Genomic DNA, 16,485 nt, shown 5'->3' with positions numbered 1-16,485 from the left:
CCCCCCCCCCCCCCCCCCCCCGACGGCTTACCTACCTCCTTTCCACCATCCTCCTCGATGCCCTTCTTATAATTTCTCTCTGTCGGGCTCTCAATCGCATTATCGACGCCGTCCAATTGCCAAATTTCCGACGTACGCCGAAGAAAAATGGGGTTTGGGGTAAATTCTGAACTGTATCTCTCATACCCATGTTCTATTTCCTGCTCTTTTGATGAGTTTTAGTTTTATTCATAGGCTTGAATGCTGTGAAAATGGAATTTCGATGAAATGAAACTGTAGGCCTTTCCCATATTGTTGGGATTATATAGATGATCCTAAATGCAGGCGGCTTGAAATTTACTTGATTCGCTGTATTGGTTCTTGATCGACTCTGAAAAGAGTTTTGATTGCTTGAATTGCAAGAAGAATTAGAATGCCAGTCTGATTGCAGTTGATTCAAGTATTTGTATGAATTATATGAACACTCAACTTGAACATTGTTTTTCTCCTTTTCAGCCGGCATCTTCTGGCTTAGGCATCAGAGTCGAAGGGATTACAAGGAATTCAACTCTTGTTTGTGTGCCAATAATGGCGGAATCAATAGATAAGATGATTATCGACGTTATGAAGGCAGGAGAGAATGGTGCTGACATTGTGGAGATAAGATTGGATGCATTGAAGATTTTCAATCCCCATGAAGATCTTAAAACTTTAATTAAGGAGTCCCCTGTGCCCACCTTATTCACTTACAGGTATCTTGCTTGTATTTTCCACCACAGCATTATATTACATGGTCATTCATTGGGTGTATTATGATTGCTACTAAGTTGGATGGGTTCAACCCCACTGCTAGCAGATATAGTCCTTTTTTGTTTTTCCATGGGCTTTCCCTAAAGGTTTTTAAAACATATCTACTAGGGAGAGGTTTCCACAAGAATGCTTCGTTCTCCTTCCCAACTGATGTGGGATCTCACAATCCACCTCTCTTCGGGGCCCATCATCCTCGCTGGCACTCGTTCCCTTCTTCCATCGATGTGGGACCCCCCAATTCACCTCTCTTTAGGGCCCAACATCCTTGCTGGCACATCGCCTCATGTCCACTCCCTTTCGGGACTTAGCCTCCTCGCTGGCACATCGCCCGGTATCTGGCTTTGATACGATTTGTAATGGCCTAAGCCCACCGCTAGCAGATATTGTCTTCTTTGGACTTTCTCTTTCGGGCTTCCCCTCAAGATTTTTAAAGTGTGTCTTCTAGGGAGAAGTTACCGCACCTTTCTAATGAATGCTTCGTTCTGCTCCCAAACTGACGTGAGATATGACAGATCAACTTCTTATGGATGTGAGTGAAATCTGAAAAAGTGTCCATTTTCATTGTGATTTCATGATGGTCAATACTCTCATTTTCTTGAATGGAAGTTATTGTTTTCATTTAACCATAAGGACGTATTTTAAAATTTATTGAAAGTACACGAACTAAATTTGGACATTTAAAAGTACATGAACTTAAATGATATTTTAACCTTAATCAATGCAAATAGTTTCATGAAGCTAGCTTTTGCACAAATTACATTTTGAACTATGTTACTGTGTGATTTTATACAACATGACCTTACTACATATTATATTAATCTCCCAGACCAAAATGGGAAGGTGGCCAGTATGATGGGGACGAAAGCCAACGACGGGACGTTCTTCGATTAGCCATGAAGTTGGGAGCAGACTATATCGATGTGGAGCTTCAGGTAGTTTCATTGTGTATGCATTAAAGAAAAACAATCACAAATTACTATACACTGAATCACATCAACTTTGAGCAGGATTTGATTCACCAATTTTTTGTTATTATTCCACCATCTCTTTCTGAAGGTGGCTCAGGAGTTCATTGATTCTATACGTCAAGAGAAGCCAAACAATTTTAAAGTCATTGTTTCTTCCCACAATTATAAGAAGACCCCATCTTTAGAGGATTTAGGGAGTCTTGTAGCTGAAATCCAAGCAAGCGGAGCTGACATTGTAAAGATTGCAACGACAGCACTGGATATCACTGATGTTGCTCGCGTCTTTCAAGTACTTGTGTATTCACAAGTAAGTAGCGCAATTCAACTGTCCACTTGAATATGCATGGATGACTGGTTGAATAATATTGTACGAATTCAACTAAGTTAAACTTCATTATAACGAGTTTTGAGTTTTTATTTCCGATCTTGAAGATTAAATTCGGTGTCGTAGGTGGTTATCAACAAAGAAGTAATTTAATTTCTTGAAGTTAGTCTTAATTTTTCTTACTAAACTCTTCAGGTTCCAATTATCGGACTGGTTATGAAGGATAGGGGATTCATTTCTCGAGTACTTTGCCCAAAGTTTGGCGGTTATCTTACGTTTGGTACCCTGGAGGAGGGAATAGTATCGGCTCCTGGTCAACCGACTATCAAAGATCTATTAAATCTATACAACTTCAGACAGATAGGGCCTGATACTAAGGTATTTGGCATTGTTGGGAACCCAGTAGGCGACAGCAAATTACCTGCATTGTTCAATGAGCTTTTCAAGTTGATTGGTTTCAACGCCGTTTATGTGCCCTTCTTGGTGGATGATCCTTCAAAGTTTCTTGATACTTATTCATCTGTTGATACTGGCGGATTCAGGTTTCAAATTCAACTATCTTTTGAAGACTTTATTGAATGTATATGATCTTGCACAGTCTATGAAATATGTTGAACATATCATTGACACTTTATTTTGATCTTATTTCCTTGTAAATCACAGCGTTACTACTCCATACAAAGAAGCGTTATTCGAATACTGTGACGAGGTTGATCCAGTTGCGAAGGTAAATTATCGAATACTGGTTCCCTCCCCATCGCTTTTGGGTTAAAGTAACGTGCATGACTGGGGAAAGAGTTTTGAACTTCTGCAGGCAATTGGAGCTGTTAATTATGTTGTTAGAAGGCAAACTGATGGGAAATTATGTGGCTATAACACAGATTGTTTTTGTGCTATTTCGGCCATTGAAGATGGAGTACTCGGTTTGTGTGACTTCACTAGATGCACATTTCCTTATGATTTTTTTCTTTTCCATAAACATAATTGTTTCAACCAAGATGCTTCGTACCAACTCGAGCTCTTATATTTTAGGCTCGCGTAATGATAGCTCGAAAGTTGGTTCAGGCTTAGCTGGTAAGCTATTTGTTGTCATTGGTGCTGGTGGAGCTGGCAAAGCTCTTGCTTATGGTGCAAAAGAGAAGGGAGCCAGGGTTGTAATTGCTGACCGCACATATGGTAAAAATTTGATGCTTTCTTTGGGGGGAGGGGTGGTCTAGTGGAAGAGCTTATAATAAGATCAAATGCATGCCTAGCAAATTCATGTCAGCTCGGTTGTTATAAATCGTATCAGAGCCAAGCATTGGGCGGTGTGTCAGCGAGGAGGCTGAGCTCCCAAGGTAGTGGGGATTGTGAGATCCCAAATTGGTTGGAGATGAGAACGAAGCATTCCTTATAAGGGCGTGTAAACCTCATTCTAGTACCATTTTAAAACTGTGAATCTGATGGCGCATATTAATTGGAGCCCTTTTTATTTCTTTTCCCCTCTTGACTTTTGGTTATTAACTGTATCAATCGACATGACACGTTTCTTTCATTTGCATGAAGATCGAGCTAGAGAACTTGCAGACCGTATCGGTGGACAGGCCCTGTCTCTCACTGACTTGGAAAATTTTCACCCAGAAGATGGCATGATTCTTGCCAACACAACACCAATTGGAATGCAGCCAAAAGTTAATGAAACTCCCATTTCAAAGGTTTATCCTCATTTTACTAGCTATTGTTGAATGAAAATGCTATATCATATCTGGAATAGGCCCACCAGATCAAAAGTGAAAAGAACCAAATGATTCTTGTGTTTTGCAGCATGCTCTTAAGAACTACTCACTGGTTTTCGATGCCGTTTACACACCAAAGATGACCAGACTCTTGAGGGAAGCTGAAGAGTCTGGAGCAGCTATTGTTCCTGGATTGGAGATGTTCATCAGGCAAGCATATGCACAATATGAAGGATTCACTGGGCTGCCTGGTATGAAAGTCAAAATAACCTATTAGTTTCTCCTTCCAAGTATTTTGCTCCACCATCTGAACCTTTTGTTCTGTTGTTTATTACAGCACCCAAGGAACGTATTCGGAAGAATTTGGCAGGCAACTAATGATGTGCTAGCTTATCCTAATTGTTCTCAATTGGCTCTTTTCCTTCAATTCCCTGCATTCGGTAAGATTTTTTAACGGTCAAGAACCATGTTTGAGAAATCGAGGACCTATTCGAATAACTTTTCAAGTGTGGGAGGCGGATAATTGTGTAGTCGATCATTTTTTGTATAACTGTTTCTTATAAAATAAGATGGAATAAATATTAATATGGAACCTCTTAGTCTTTCTTTTCCTATATCTCCTTAGATTATAGGCTAAAGAAATTGTACCTTCTAAATGATATTAGGAACCAATCCAAGCATAGTTCGGTTGTTATATTTATCACAATAGTTTAATCTTCATTCCGACTATTATTCAAATAAAAAAAGATATATTTATTATTGAAACTTCAAAAAATACAATTTAAAGCCTCCATCCCTCTCAACTTTTTTCTCAGCCCCACACTTTTATCAATATCAAGTACATTATCTGATAATTTTGTCGAACTAATCAAGTAAATCCAAGTGATTTGGGGGCAAAAAAAGCTCACCGAAGATGATGTGCATCTCATCCAGATGAGGTTCTTATACGTTTGAATGTTTGTGGGGTGCCCTTTTTAGACAGTGATTGTACACCTAACTTTATTGGATTTCTTCCCATTCTCTCTTTTCACCGTTTGAACTATCCTGAAAATACATCAGCCAAACCACTGATTTATTAATCTCACAAATGAAATCTCAAGGGCGTTTAGGGCGCTGAGTTGGGTTAGAATACATGCAAAGAATTAAACATTAGAATTCAGTGTTCTAAGATCAACCTCAATGGACTTAGCAGATTCTACAGAAATCCCAAGAAAGAAACTAAGATAATTGAGAGGAAAAAGGGGATAACCTCTAAAGTCTGTAATCGCAGGGCCTTGTGTGAAAGCAGGAGGCCATCTTTTTCATCCCAAGACGGGAAAGAGAGAATTGACAAGGACATAACACACCATCTCTTTTAAGTGGTACACTTGCACAGTTTAACATCACAGTCCATTGCCCCACATGTCTATAAACCTTCGAGCTTCCATGGAATTGTCCAAATGCGTCCATATAAAAGGCACTCAAATCATGTGCAATTTGCACTCATTGTGGAAGAAAAAGAGGCATCAACAATATAAGGTTACCTTATAAAACAAGAGAGTTTGGGATGGCTGTGAATTGCAGATTTCTGGTGTTTGTGGCTCTGTTTCTGCTTTGTTTTGCCTCAACCACTGTTACAGGTAAGGGAATGATTTCTTAAATACTTCAAACCCTGTTTTTATAGGAACAAAAATCAATCAAATATTAGTTCTTAGACACTAGAAAAGTCTAATATTAGTTATTAGGCACCTTTTCAAGTGAACCTTAAATAAGTAAAAAGTGGGGGTGTGATGTTATCGTTTTGTAGGGAGAAGCATGAGTTGTATTTATGGAGGAAGGAGATGAAAGGCCTGAAGATCTATTAGTGCATACAAACAAGGACAAGAAGATGGAAGGCAGTGATCAGTTGGTGGTAATGGATTACACTCCTGCTTTAAAGAGGCCTCCAATCCACAACTGAGATTAGTTACACCAAATCAAGCTTGTTGCTGATTATCATACTGTCACTGACATGCTTCTAATCCATCACAAATGAAGCATAGAACTCGATTTTAGTTGAACCATTACAATGAAAATCCAGATAAAAATTTGATCAGATATGCTTCCAATGTTTTCTGACTAGTAATTATATTCATTCCTAATTGTACATATTATTTTCATTCGAACAACACAGTGGAAATATCTAATCTAATTCTGATCTCTGAAGGGTCCACAGTTATGAAGCCACCACTAATCTTTGCAGTTCATGAATTTGATCGGATCCACGGTGGGGGCAGACATTATTTGTATACCATCTGCAGATTCATTTTGGCATGAATGCCATTCCAAATCAAAGAATTTGAGATTCAAGGAAGATGCAGCTTCTTGCTGTAAAAGCCTAATTCAGAAGACAACAAACAGAATCAAACAATGCAAATAAATAAATTCAACTCAGAAAGGTTAATATATGATTTCTGGACGTTAGAGATCCAAGGCAAAAACCCAAGAAACCAAGATCATAAAACGAGGAAATCGAATAATATGATTCATGATGAGATTATGTCTACAAATAAGATGGTTTGAATAAGAAATTGTTTCAGACATCCAAGGAAGGAATATAGCAGCATTAGCTCTCAAGCCCGGCGAAGGCGAAAGCTCTTAGGCGGCCACTGCGAATGTTCTGAGAAACAAGCCTTTGGAATTGTCATCATCAACACATTATATTTTACAAAAAGACAAATCATACTAACAATTAAACATGATGGAAAATAAAATTCATACAAACAAAGCTACGAATTGAAGTCCAAGTAATAGAAAAACAAGAAAGTCAAGGTGAAGACAATCATTGTTATGACAATTTCAAGAGGTGAATGACACAAACATAAAAAATAAAGCATCCTTACACAAAGTAAAAAAAACAATTATATGGGATTGATTCATAAGTTCAGCTCAGACATCCAAGGAAGGATAAGGCAGCATTAGCTCTCAAGCCTGGCGAAGGCGAAAGCTCTCAGGCGGCCACTGCGAATGTTTGAGAAACAAGCCTTAAGGATATCATCATTGTGAAGAGATCTTTAAAGGGTAAATAACAAAACAAACCAAGTATAAGGAAATTAAGTAAAATTAGTGAAAGAATTGATCTAACATCCAACAATGATCAGCAAAGCATGAAAGACAAAGCAGACAAAGTAAAAACGATAGACATTAATATAGCTGATGGAATAGCCGTGAAACCCCCAATTAACAATGTGAAAAACAAAATCTAAGATTCATGAGAGTGAAAGAGTCTCAGACATCCAAGGAAGGATAAAGACAGCAGAAGCTCTCAAGCCCGGCGAAGGCGAAAGCTCTCAGGCGGCCACTGCGAATGTTTTGAGAAACAAGCCTTATAAATTCACCCTCACAGACCCATTACCGAATTATCAGCAGCTAATCTACAGCATAAATCGGATAAATCCAGAACAATCAAGGATAGTGAAATTTCGGGAGAGGAAAAGTTTCAAAATCAAAAGAGCATAATAAAGAGAAGAACTGAGTCAATATAAAGGAAGAAATCGCGAGCAAATTCCATGAAGATTGTAGAATCGAAGCCGCCACAAACGCAGAAGAGAAAGCATAAATCAGTACGGCAAATGAGGTGCGGGAAAGTGTGGTTTTATAGAATAAATTAGGGTTTCCGCAGATAACGGCTATAAACCCTTGAAAACCAAAACGAACAATCCAGATATCACCGGATTTTATTTATTTATTTATTTATTTTTCTATTTAGATTCCGCGCATTAGGTGAAAAATAAAATCATACTATTTTCCTTCTCATTATAATAATATAAAAAAAAGTTAATATATCATTTACTAAGTCGATAACATTTAAAAGATTTTAATTTTGCCTCATTTTTTAACTTACTTTTTAAAATAATATTTTGCAATAAAATTTATTAAAACACTAAAAAAAGGGTTAAATAAACATAAGTCAGTATATATTATCAATCAATATATTAGACTTTCATAAAAATTTAATTTTGAGAGAAAAAAAAAACAAAATTCGTGGACTATAATATATTTATTTATATATTATCGATCAAAAATGAGATTTTTATAAAATTTTGGAGGGAAAAAGGGACAAAACACGTGGAGATTGGTAATTGGATGATTACTGAAGGACCGAATTGCAAAACTTTCATGCAAGACCTTTCGTGCAGGAGGGGACAGCTTCGATACTCTCTTTACGATATATGGCTTCATCAAGCTCCGAGTACTTCGCCATCTTCAACTTCTCTATCGCCAGAATTCATTTATCGAGCTCTGGATTAGGCTGAATCAGATTAAAATGGTATTCTTTGTTGTGGCTGTTTTACAATGTTGTTCTGATCTCACATTTCTGTACTCGAATTTGCTCCTGCTTTGTTTGTGAAGTTTAAGTATTGGTTTTTCTTCTCCTTCTCACTTTCGGAACTTCAGGAAGTTAAGCGGAGTTTGGAGGATGCTATTGAGGAGCTCCTACATGTTGAGAAGCAGATGCGAGTCGCTGAAGACGTCGCCGGTGCTAAGAAGGCTGCAATCGACATTCTAAAGCTCTGTTTTGAAGCGCGGGCATGGAGTATGCTCAACGAACAAATTGTGCTCCTCGTGAAACGCCGCGGTCAGCTTAAGCAGGTTTTTCGATTGTTTCAGTTTTTGCATTCTCGGAATTAGTTTATTGAATTTAGATCTTGTGTTATTTCCACTGTAAATGAGTTTGGTGTTTTAATTTGTGCCATGTTTGGAAATTTCATTGAATTTCCTCATTGAAAAATTTGATCTCTGTGTTGCTGGAGTTGTATTTGCGGCCCAAACCTGGTGGATCATTCCAGTCTTAACTTACATGATATTGGAAATTGATGTAAAATATGGAAAATCTGGTTGTTCCTCAGGTTGTAACTGCAATTGTCCAGCAAGGAATGCAACATGTTGATGAAACACCAGATCTTGAAACTCGTATAGAGCTTATCAAGACACTCAATAATGTTTCTGCAGGAAAGGTAATTAATGGAAATAAGTGATCTCATTTGATCAGTTGTTATTTTAATTCTACGAATCGACTTTGCTATCTACAGATATATGTGGAAATTGAGAGAGCTCGGTTGATAAAAAAACTAGCAAAGATTAAAGAAGAGCAGGGTCTCATAGCGGAAGCTGCAGATTTGATGCAAGAAATTGCGGTCAGCTATTATATTTAGAGGAAATTTCTAGATGTTTGTGTTATGTTATATGAGAAATATGAACCTCTTGACTTCGTAGATTGTCTGATATTTGTACGTTTTCTTTCCCTTTTCCAGGTCGAGACTTTTGGTGCCATGGCAAAAACCGAGAAAATTGCATTCATTCTTGAACAAGTAAGCACATCTGTTATTTTTCATTACAGCCATTTTAAAGAATTGTATCTTATATGCTGAATTTGAAGTAAAGGGTCATATATTGGTGGTGTGTTGATGTAATTTTGCAGGTTCGATTGTGCTTAGACCGCCAGGATTATGTTCGTGCTCAAATTATTTCAAGGAAAATTAGTCCCAGAGTTTTTGATGTGGATGATTCAAAAGAGAAGAAAAAGCCCAAAGAAGGTGAGAGTGTGGTTGAGGATGCCCCTGCTGATATACCATCGCTGATGGAACTGAAGAGAATTTACTATGAACTAATGATAAGGTAAACCGTGCAGGTACATTTTAGTTCATTTTCGAACTTTGAGTACTTTTATTGTTTGATTCTGATGTTGCATTCCTTTTGTTTCCCATTTGATTGATTCTTCTAAGCCCACCTGCTAACACCGCTAACAGATATTGTCTTCCTTCTTTGGACTTTTCTTCAAAGTTCTTAAAACGTATCTACTAGGGAGAAGTTTCTACAACCTTATAAAAAATGCTTCATTCCCTTCTCCAATCAACGTGGGATCTCACAATTCACTCCTTCGGGACCCAGAGTCCTAGCTAGCAAATATTGTCCTCTTTGGACTTTCCCTCAAGATTTTTAAAACGTGTCTGCTGGGTAGAGGTTTCCACACTCTTGTAAATGCTTCATTTCCCTCTTCGGCCGACGTGAGATCTCACAATCCACTCTTTTTCAGGGTCCAATTCCCTCCCTTGCACTCATTCCTTTCTCCAATCAACATGGGATCTCACAATCCACCCTCTTTCGGGGCCTAGAGTTCTTGCTGGCACTCGTTCTTTTCTCCAATCGATGTGGGATCTCACAATCCACTCCTTTCGGAGAACAGTCTTTTACTTTTTTTTATTATTTATTGTTCTTTTTGGCTTTCCCTCTTGGACTTCCCTCTGCTAAGGAGAGGTTTCCACACCCTTATAAAAAGAATGTTTCATTCCCCTCTCCAACTGATGTGGGATCTCACAGCAACCATTTGGATCTTATTAGGAATCCACTCGAATCTACTTCGTAGTACTAGCCTTGGGTTTCTTGATTCCTCATGAATCTTCTTTTGAAATGGAACTTATCATTTTGTACTGGTTTTTATAATTTCTGTAGGTACCACTCTCATCATCATGAATATTTTGAGATCTGCCGTAGCTATAAGGCCAAATATGAGATTCCTTCCGTCAAAGATAATCCAGCAGAATGTATACCGGTAAAGTTTCTTTGTTTTTGTTCTTTTTTTGATGTTGAACTTCTCTAATAGTTTACTACTTCGTTTACTTGCAGATCCTAAGAAAAATCTGTTGGTATCTAGTTTTATCACCACATGGTCCAATGCAGTCTAGTCTCCTCAATTCCACCTTGGAAGATAAGAATCTTTATGAGATTCCAAATTTTAGGCAAGTTTCTCATGGAGTCAGAAATGTTTTTTTGCTTCTTCCATTTAGAAGCTCTATGTTCATAAGTTCTTGGGGAAAGAAACATTCATGAGATTCCATTATTTGATACATTCCTCTTGTTTGATGGTTTTTATTCCAACATTTCTATTGTAGATTGTTGTTAAAACAGCTAATCACAATGGAGGTTATTCAATGGACATCTCTATGGAATACCTTCAAGAACGAGTTTGAGAACGAGAAGAACTTTCTTGGTGGTGCATTGGGTGACAAAGCTGCCAAAGATCTAAGACGGAGAATTATCGAACACGTGAGTGATCTCTGGACGAATTCGGGTTCAATCCTGATGAACTGATTAGCTGAAAGTGATTTGTTTCCTGATGCTTTTCAGAACATAATAGTCGTTTCAAAGTATTATGCAAGGATTGCGTTAAGCAGATTTGCAGAGTTGTTGTGTCTCAGTCTTCAGGTATATGTTCCTGTTCGTCACAATAACTTCTTTTTCTTGTTTTGAATAACAGCGTTGAATACTAAAGAAGATCTTTTATCTAACTCAGGAAACTGAGAAGCATCTATCTGATATGGTTGTATCCAAAGCTCTAGCTGCCAAGATAGACAGGCCAACAGGAACAGTCTGTTTTGGCACGACGAAAGATAGCAGCGACGTTCTTAATTCCTGGTCGATGAACTTGGAGAAACTACTCGATCTCGTCGAGAAGAGTTGTCAGCAAGTTCACAAAGAAACCATGGTACATAAAGTTGCTTTCAAAGTTTGATGAGAAGAATAATAGCCATGATATTATTGACTTACCATCTTTTGCTGCTTGGCTGGGCATTGATGAACCGATTGTTGTATTGTTTGCTGAACATTATGTGTCTAATAACACTCCCGGAACCGATCTTTAAACTTCAAAGAAAGATTTTACAATTTTGAGAGAACTTTTTCATTAAATATTTTATTAAAAATATATATAAATTACACTGAACTAAATGGTATGAAAGTCACCCATCAACTAATTTAGAGAATGATAATGAGTTTATAATCAAATTATATTATCTTCATTGCTATAAGGAATTTTGAGAAGCCCAAAGCGAAGTCACGAGAGTTTATGTTCAAAGTAGACAATATCATACCATTATAGAGAGTCGTGTTCATCTAACAGCAGAAACAGATACAAGAAAGATTTTTAATGAATAATTCAGTCCATCCTATCAATCAAGAAAAACGTGTGTGAAAACAAGCAATGTATTCGTCTTGGGCAAAGTATTCTTCATGAAAGCCATTAATGGAAGTAATTATACAACACAGCCCACTTGATGAATACTTACAAAATTTGCCTTTTCATACAGTTGACAATTGTACTATGTTTTGACTTTTTTTGTTGTGTAAATTATCTTTGACTAAATTATTCAACTGGTCGGTTTGATTTTGACCAACTTATTAAACTACAAATATCTAACTTAATTTTGGCTCCTATTATATTATAGTATGACAGATATTTTTTCATCATTAAATATATAATATAATATATATCTTTAGTTTTTATATTCAATAATTATTAAAAAAATTTACAAAATTTTTAATTAACCACGAGATGATGACATTTAATAATTTATCCTTATCGTAAAGTTTAAAATACTTTTGTCATTTGCTAAATAGCCGAATTTGTGTATTAAGTTACTTCTATTATTGACGTAAATATAATTAACCCATTAAATAATATGTCCAGCGAGTTTTAATTTTTTTAATGAAATATAATTTTAAAAATGTCAACACCGACTTAATTCTTTGTTTTTATATTTGTAAAATAGAAGTAAATGTTTTTACTTTCCATTGAGTTATATATCTTTTTGTTGATATTTATATTCAAATTGAACTATTGAATTATTATATTCTATTTTTTATTAAAATAAAAAATGTCGTTACGTATATATCATATTTAATATTTTATTATATACAAATATCTAGATATGCCTTCTGACATAGTATCTTTCTACTTATTACTATTTCCATATCTTTATAATTTATAATTTATTTAATTATAAATAGAGAATTTTCACACTATTTAGGTGATGTGGTTTTAGCAAATATTATCATGATATCAAATCTCTTTCGGTTTAGCAACCCGAATCCCTTATTTTTTAATGGCTTCTGAATCCCTGCTCATCTTCTTCTCCACCATCCCTACTAGCTTTGACGCTGCAAGGACAGTCTCTATGGCTGCCGCAAACGGAGTCGATTGATTACTCTTCGGCTCCACCTTTTTTATCTCCAAATCACCCTTCGACAAACTCACCTTCTCCAACATAATCGGTTTCTCCTTAGCCAACATAACCTCTCTCATTTTCTTCCCAATCAACCCTTCATCCTTTATAGAAACCCTAACCTTAGAATCCTCATGAGCGTTCCCATCGAAAATATACAGAATTTTGAGAAACCTATTGACCTTCTGCATAGATTTACCTTGGGAATCTTGGAGCCGCACTGACTTCTTCAACAACCAACTATTTTGGCTGCCCTTCTCACCAAAATTGGCTCCTTCACTCAATGTGGCGACTCCAGCTTCAATAGTGCCTTTGTCTCTTGCTCTAAGTTTTCCCCTTCTACTTCTTGGGTTAGACATATTCTTGCCGGAGCCAAGGTAGCATCGTCGCTGAGTGACGATCTCTCTTTATGGGTTTGACATATTCTCACCAAAGGCAAGGCAACATCGTCGCTGAGCGATGATCCCTCTACATTTTTCGATGGTCAAGAAAGTGTTTCTCTACGCCTCCTCCGAACCAGTTGTTGACATCTTCACCAAAAATGTTTCTCGACCTCTTTTTGAATTTTTCAAATCCAACGTTCAACTTGCACGAGTATTAAAGATATTTAGTACTAGATATTTACCTTCTTGCCATAGCTATCTTTCTATTTATTCCTGTTTCTATATTATTATAATTTATCTAATTATAAATAGAGAACTTTTAGGGTGGTTTTAGCAAATATCATATCAATTAATACCTTGTATTATAGACATATATTTTATTCCAATCAATTCACAACAAAAGAAACAAACCGACTCAAAGATCATGCTTCCTGCCAGATTTGAGAAGCCTTTGAAACATTACGTGAAATGTTCAAATCCCATCAAATTGTCAAAGAAAACCAAGAACTTTCGATTTTCCACGCCCAAACAAAAGTCTCAACCTCAAATCTATTAATTCAATTACCTATCTCGACCGGAAATCCAAAACAGATAACGTAATCATCCCGACGAAGCGGCGTGATTGAAAAATTCAGACCAATCTGAAGTCGGATAAGGCTCATCGTCGCTGCTCCGGCGACCGGAGACGGACTGAGGCGGAAAGGAAAGAGAAACCCCCGGCGAAGATGATGACGACGACGAAAATTGAGAATTCGACAGTCCGGCGGTTGAAGAATGAAAAGGAGAAGCCATTGAAGAAGAAGATGAGAAGTTAATTTCACTGTATGTGTCGATCGGCGGCTGCAATTGACCGTTGGAGAAATTGACGAAGTTCACCGGCGAAGCATTGGAAGAGCTCTGCAAGTTAAGAATTGGCTGAGAATGGACAATCGATTCGGAATTTGTTGGAATTGCCAAAAGGGTGTTTGTAGAATTGGAATTGCTGAAATGGGTAGCCGGAAGCTGACGGAGGCGGACATTTTCCGGGAAGTTGAGTTTAGCTTTACTGCCTCGGAATCGGAGCGCAGCTTCGTCGTATGCCCGTGCGGCGGATTCCGCCGTGTCGAACGTACCTAACCAAACTCTCGTCGCCTTATACGGGTCTCGGATCTCGGCCGCCCATTTACCCCATGGCCTCTGTCTTACGCCCCTGTATTTTCTTCTCGCCGGTGGTTGCTCTGCCGTGACTGGAATCTCTCCGCCGTATTCATAGACCGAATTTTCCATCGCCAACGACCCTGTTTGTGACCTTATGATCACTCCATTGCTTGAATCTCCTGAAAAACAATGATAATTTGTTCAATAACAGCGAATAATTCTCTGATTTAAAGGGATTCAATGAATTCCTCTGTTTCTTAATCCTGAAACCAAAATGATTTGAAAAACTTTACCCACAAAAATTTCATTCTTTTTATTTGCAAACAACAAACAAATTTAAAATCCTTCAGCATTTGTATTACTTAGCAGCAACCAAAAAGCTCACCTGAAATTACAGAGGATTGCGGCCACGTTGAAACAGAGCCACCGTCTTCCAGCGCCAGCGTTCGGCCTCTCTTATGACCACCACGGCCATAAGGGGCGGATGCTACAGCAGAAGCAGAAACAGAGGAGGAGGTCCAGGCGGAATCATAATAAGCATCTCTGTCTGGCACATCTCCGGCGACGACGTGGGTCAGAGCCGAAACCATGGCCGACATCTCCATCTCGCTACTGAAACCCAAAAACAACATCTCTGAAGACCTGGTGTCCTCTGGATCCGCCATGCAATAATTTAAATCAAAGACGATTCCTTTTATGGAAATTTGAACTGGGTTTTTTTTATTTTATTTATTTATTTTTTATATTTTTCCTTTTGATATGAAGGTTATATATAATAAAACTATAAAGGATCTTTGTCATGTTCATAGGCGTTTCCATTGGAATGAACGCGCCGTCATACTAAGATGTCGGTTGCTCTCTCTCTCTCTCTCTCTCTCTCTCTCTACGAATTCTTCAAGTTGAAGCATTCTCTTCAAAACAAAACCAACTTGAATTTAACTTTTAAATCAGAAAAGTATTGTTTAACTTTTTCTTTCAAAATGTGTGACACTAAAATAAAAAATATATGTTAATTAACTTCGATATTAGAACTATATTTTGATCGTGTCAGGGGATGGTTGTCAGGGTCATGTGTCGATTATCGATAAATGGCCTTGAGTGAGTTGTAAGAACATATATCATCATAATGCTCGAGGTGACATCGCGAAACATTAGTGGGGTTCGATAATTTTTAATTGGTATAACACTTACTTTAGTTGAATGGGTCCACATATTAGCATGAGTAAAATTAGGTAACGATTAAGTTGAAAATATACCTATTTTGAAACATAATATAGCTTCAATATGGGCGTCTTATTGAATAAAGAAATTAATTTGGCTCTCAAAATAATAGGTGAGGTTTAATCCACGTGGAAAAGTAGATAATGGGTTAGACCAAGTCAAAGGGAATAGATTAAGGATGGAACAGACACGTGTGAACTGGGTAGTCTGGATATTGTGGTTCCCCACGGTCCACACTCGCAATGCCGACTTGGCTTCTTATATATATATATATATTTAATTATAAATTTGGTTATTACTGGGCAGTTTTTTATTATTATTATTATTAAATAATTCATCCTTTATTAAAATTTAAATATATATATATATATATATATATATTTTTGTAGGGTTTTCAAAATTTAACATGAATTTAAAAAAGGTTAAAAGTACATAACAAAACTGTAGTTTCTTAAAAATTTTGTTTAAAATATTTTAGAAATAAAATGAGTTTTTTTAGACGAGTTTCATAATAAATAATATTTATGATCAGTTAAAAATTAAATATAAATAATTAATTATTGTTATTTAATGTATGTTTTACTAAATATAATTATTAAAATAATTTGAGCTATTATAAATAATAGTCTTAATTCTTAGGTTTTTTTAGTTTATTTGACAAAAATATTAATAATTATTCTAAAATAAATGAGATGGGTATGTTTTTATTTTCTCTAATAATTTTTTTAAACACAGTAAATACGAAGTATAATTACTTTTAAATTATGCTCTCAGTCAATAAGGATTTAGTGGCAAACAAAAAAAACAGGGCACCGACCAAGAAGGAATACTGACGCCTCTCTTGTTCCGTACAGAAACGTCAACGCCGGCTGTTGACTCTCAGTCAAACACGTGGCTTTTTCTTTATTTTATTTTATTTTTTCAACT

General features: G+C 36.7%; 3 protein-coding genes, 1 long non-coding RNA gene and 3 other non-coding genes across 9 annotated transcripts; 3 read left to right on the top strand and 4 right to left on the bottom strand.

Moving 5' to 3' along the window:
* The first annotated feature begins 20 nt into the window (after window positions 1-20).
* Window positions 21-4,394, top strand: LOC111453760 (bifunctional 3-dehydroquinate dehydratase/shikimate dehydrogenase, chloroplastic). Of its 3 annotated transcripts, none has more exons than XM_023094984.1 (11): window positions 21-159; window positions 496-731; window positions 1,616-1,721; window positions 1,846-2,064; window positions 2,278-2,624; window positions 2,746-2,809; window positions 2,897-3,005; window positions 3,115-3,258; window positions 3,628-3,776; window positions 3,886-4,048; window positions 4,135-4,394. In XM_023094984.1, exons 1-11 carry the CDS (start codon window positions 148-150, stop codon window positions 4,173-4,175), a joined length of 1,590 nt encoding a protein of 529 aa, XP_022950752.1. In that variant the 5' UTR covers window positions 21-147; the 3' UTR covers window positions 4,176-4,394. The 3 variants fall into 3 exon arrangements, with proteins under 3 accessions (XP_022950752.1, XP_022950751.1, XP_022950753.1); XM_023094983.1 differs by having other exon boundaries at window positions 2,897-3,011; XM_023094985.1 differs by lacking the exons at window positions 3,628-3,776; window positions 3,886-4,048; window positions 4,135-4,394 and adding an exon at window positions 3,374-3,438 and having other exon boundaries at window positions 2,897-3,011.
* A 436-nt stretch (window positions 4,395-4,830) lies between these two features.
* Window positions 4,831-5,975, top strand: LOC111453000. Its single transcript, XR_002712197.1, has 2 exons — window positions 4,831-5,416; window positions 5,584-5,975. It is a non-coding gene; the product is annotated as an uncharacterized LOC111453000 (long non-coding RNA).
* Window positions 5,976-6,347: 372 nt separating this feature from the next.
* Window positions 6,348-6,471, bottom strand: LOC111453910. Its single transcript, XR_002712332.1, has one exon. It is a non-coding gene; the product is annotated as a small nucleolar RNA SNORD14 (small nucleolar RNA).
* Window positions 6,472-6,700: 229 nt separating this feature from the next.
* Window positions 6,701-6,821, bottom strand: LOC111453895. The gene has a single exon (XR_002712318.1). It is a non-coding gene; the product is annotated as a small nucleolar RNA SNORD14 (small nucleolar RNA).
* Window positions 6,822-7,039: 218 nt separating this feature from the next.
* LOC111453896 lies at window positions 7,040-7,164 on the bottom strand. The gene has a single exon (XR_002712319.1). It is a non-coding gene; the product is annotated as a small nucleolar RNA SNORD14 (small nucleolar RNA).
* Window positions 7,165-7,952: 788 nt separating this feature from the next.
* Window positions 7,953-11,491, top strand: LOC111453001 (26S proteasome non-ATPase regulatory subunit 12 homolog B-like). The gene is made up of 11 exons (XM_023093908.1): window positions 7,953-8,085; window positions 8,214-8,408; window positions 8,666-8,773; window positions 8,849-8,953; window positions 9,071-9,127; window positions 9,238-9,434; window positions 10,269-10,368; window positions 10,443-10,555; window positions 10,709-10,862; window positions 10,944-11,021; window positions 11,110-11,491. The coding sequence occupies exons 1-11, from the start codon at window positions 8,083-8,085 to the stop codon at window positions 11,326-11,328; spliced, it is 1,329 nt and encodes a 442-aa protein (XP_022949676.1). The 5' UTR covers window positions 7,953-8,082; the 3' UTR covers window positions 11,329-11,491.
* A 2,122-nt stretch (window positions 11,492-13,613) lies between these two features.
* Window positions 13,614-15,040, bottom strand: LOC111453608 (ethylene-responsive transcription factor ABR1). Its single transcript, XM_023094756.1, has 2 exons — window positions 14,723-15,040; window positions 13,614-14,516 (listed from the first exon to the last, which is right to left on the bottom strand). The coding sequence occupies exons 1-2, from the start codon at window positions 15,000-15,002 to the stop codon at window positions 13,801-13,803; spliced, it is 996 nt and encodes a 331-aa protein (XP_022950524.1). The 5' UTR covers window positions 15,003-15,040; the 3' UTR covers window positions 13,614-13,800.
* Between the last annotated feature and the right edge of the window lie 1,445 nt (window positions 15,041-16,485).

This window comes from Cucurbita moschata, unplaced genomic scaffold (assembly GCF_002738365.1).
Source record: "Cucurbita moschata cultivar Rifu unplaced genomic scaffold, Cmos_1.0 Cmo_Scf00015, whole genome shotgun sequence".
In the NCBI taxonomy this organism is placed as follows: Eukaryota; Viridiplantae; Streptophyta; class Magnoliopsida; order Cucurbitales; family Cucurbitaceae; genus Cucurbita; species Cucurbita moschata.
This window is presented reverse-complemented; position numbering and strand designations above follow the sequence as displayed.

Coding starts and splice junctions, on each gene's coding strand:
- LOC111453760 (XM_023094983.1), top strand. Junction 732..1,615: donor CCCACCTTATTCACTTACAG/GTATCTTGCTTG, acceptor TTAATCTCCCAG/ACCAAAATGGGAAGGTGGCC. Junction 3,259..3,627: donor AATTGCTGACCGCACATATG/GTAAAAATTTGA, acceptor ATTTGCATGAAG/ATCGAGCTAGAGAACTTGCA.
- LOC111453001 (XM_023093908.1), top strand. Junction 8,409..8,665: donor GCCGCGGTCAGCTTAAGCAG/GTTTTTCGATTG, acceptor GTTGTTCCTCAG/GTTGTAACTGCAATTGTCCA. Junction 8,954..9,070: donor ATTTGATGCAAGAAATTGCG/GTCAGCTATTAT, acceptor TCCCTTTTCCAG/GTCGAGACTTTTGGTGCCAT.
- LOC111453608 (XM_023094756.1), bottom strand. CDS start 15,002: ATGGCGGATCCAGAGGACACCAGGTCTTCAGAGATGTTGTTTTTGGGT. Junction 14,517..14,722: donor GCAATCCTCTGTAATTTCAG/GTGAGCTTTTTG, acceptor ATTGTTTTTCAG/GAGATTCAAGCAATGGAGTG.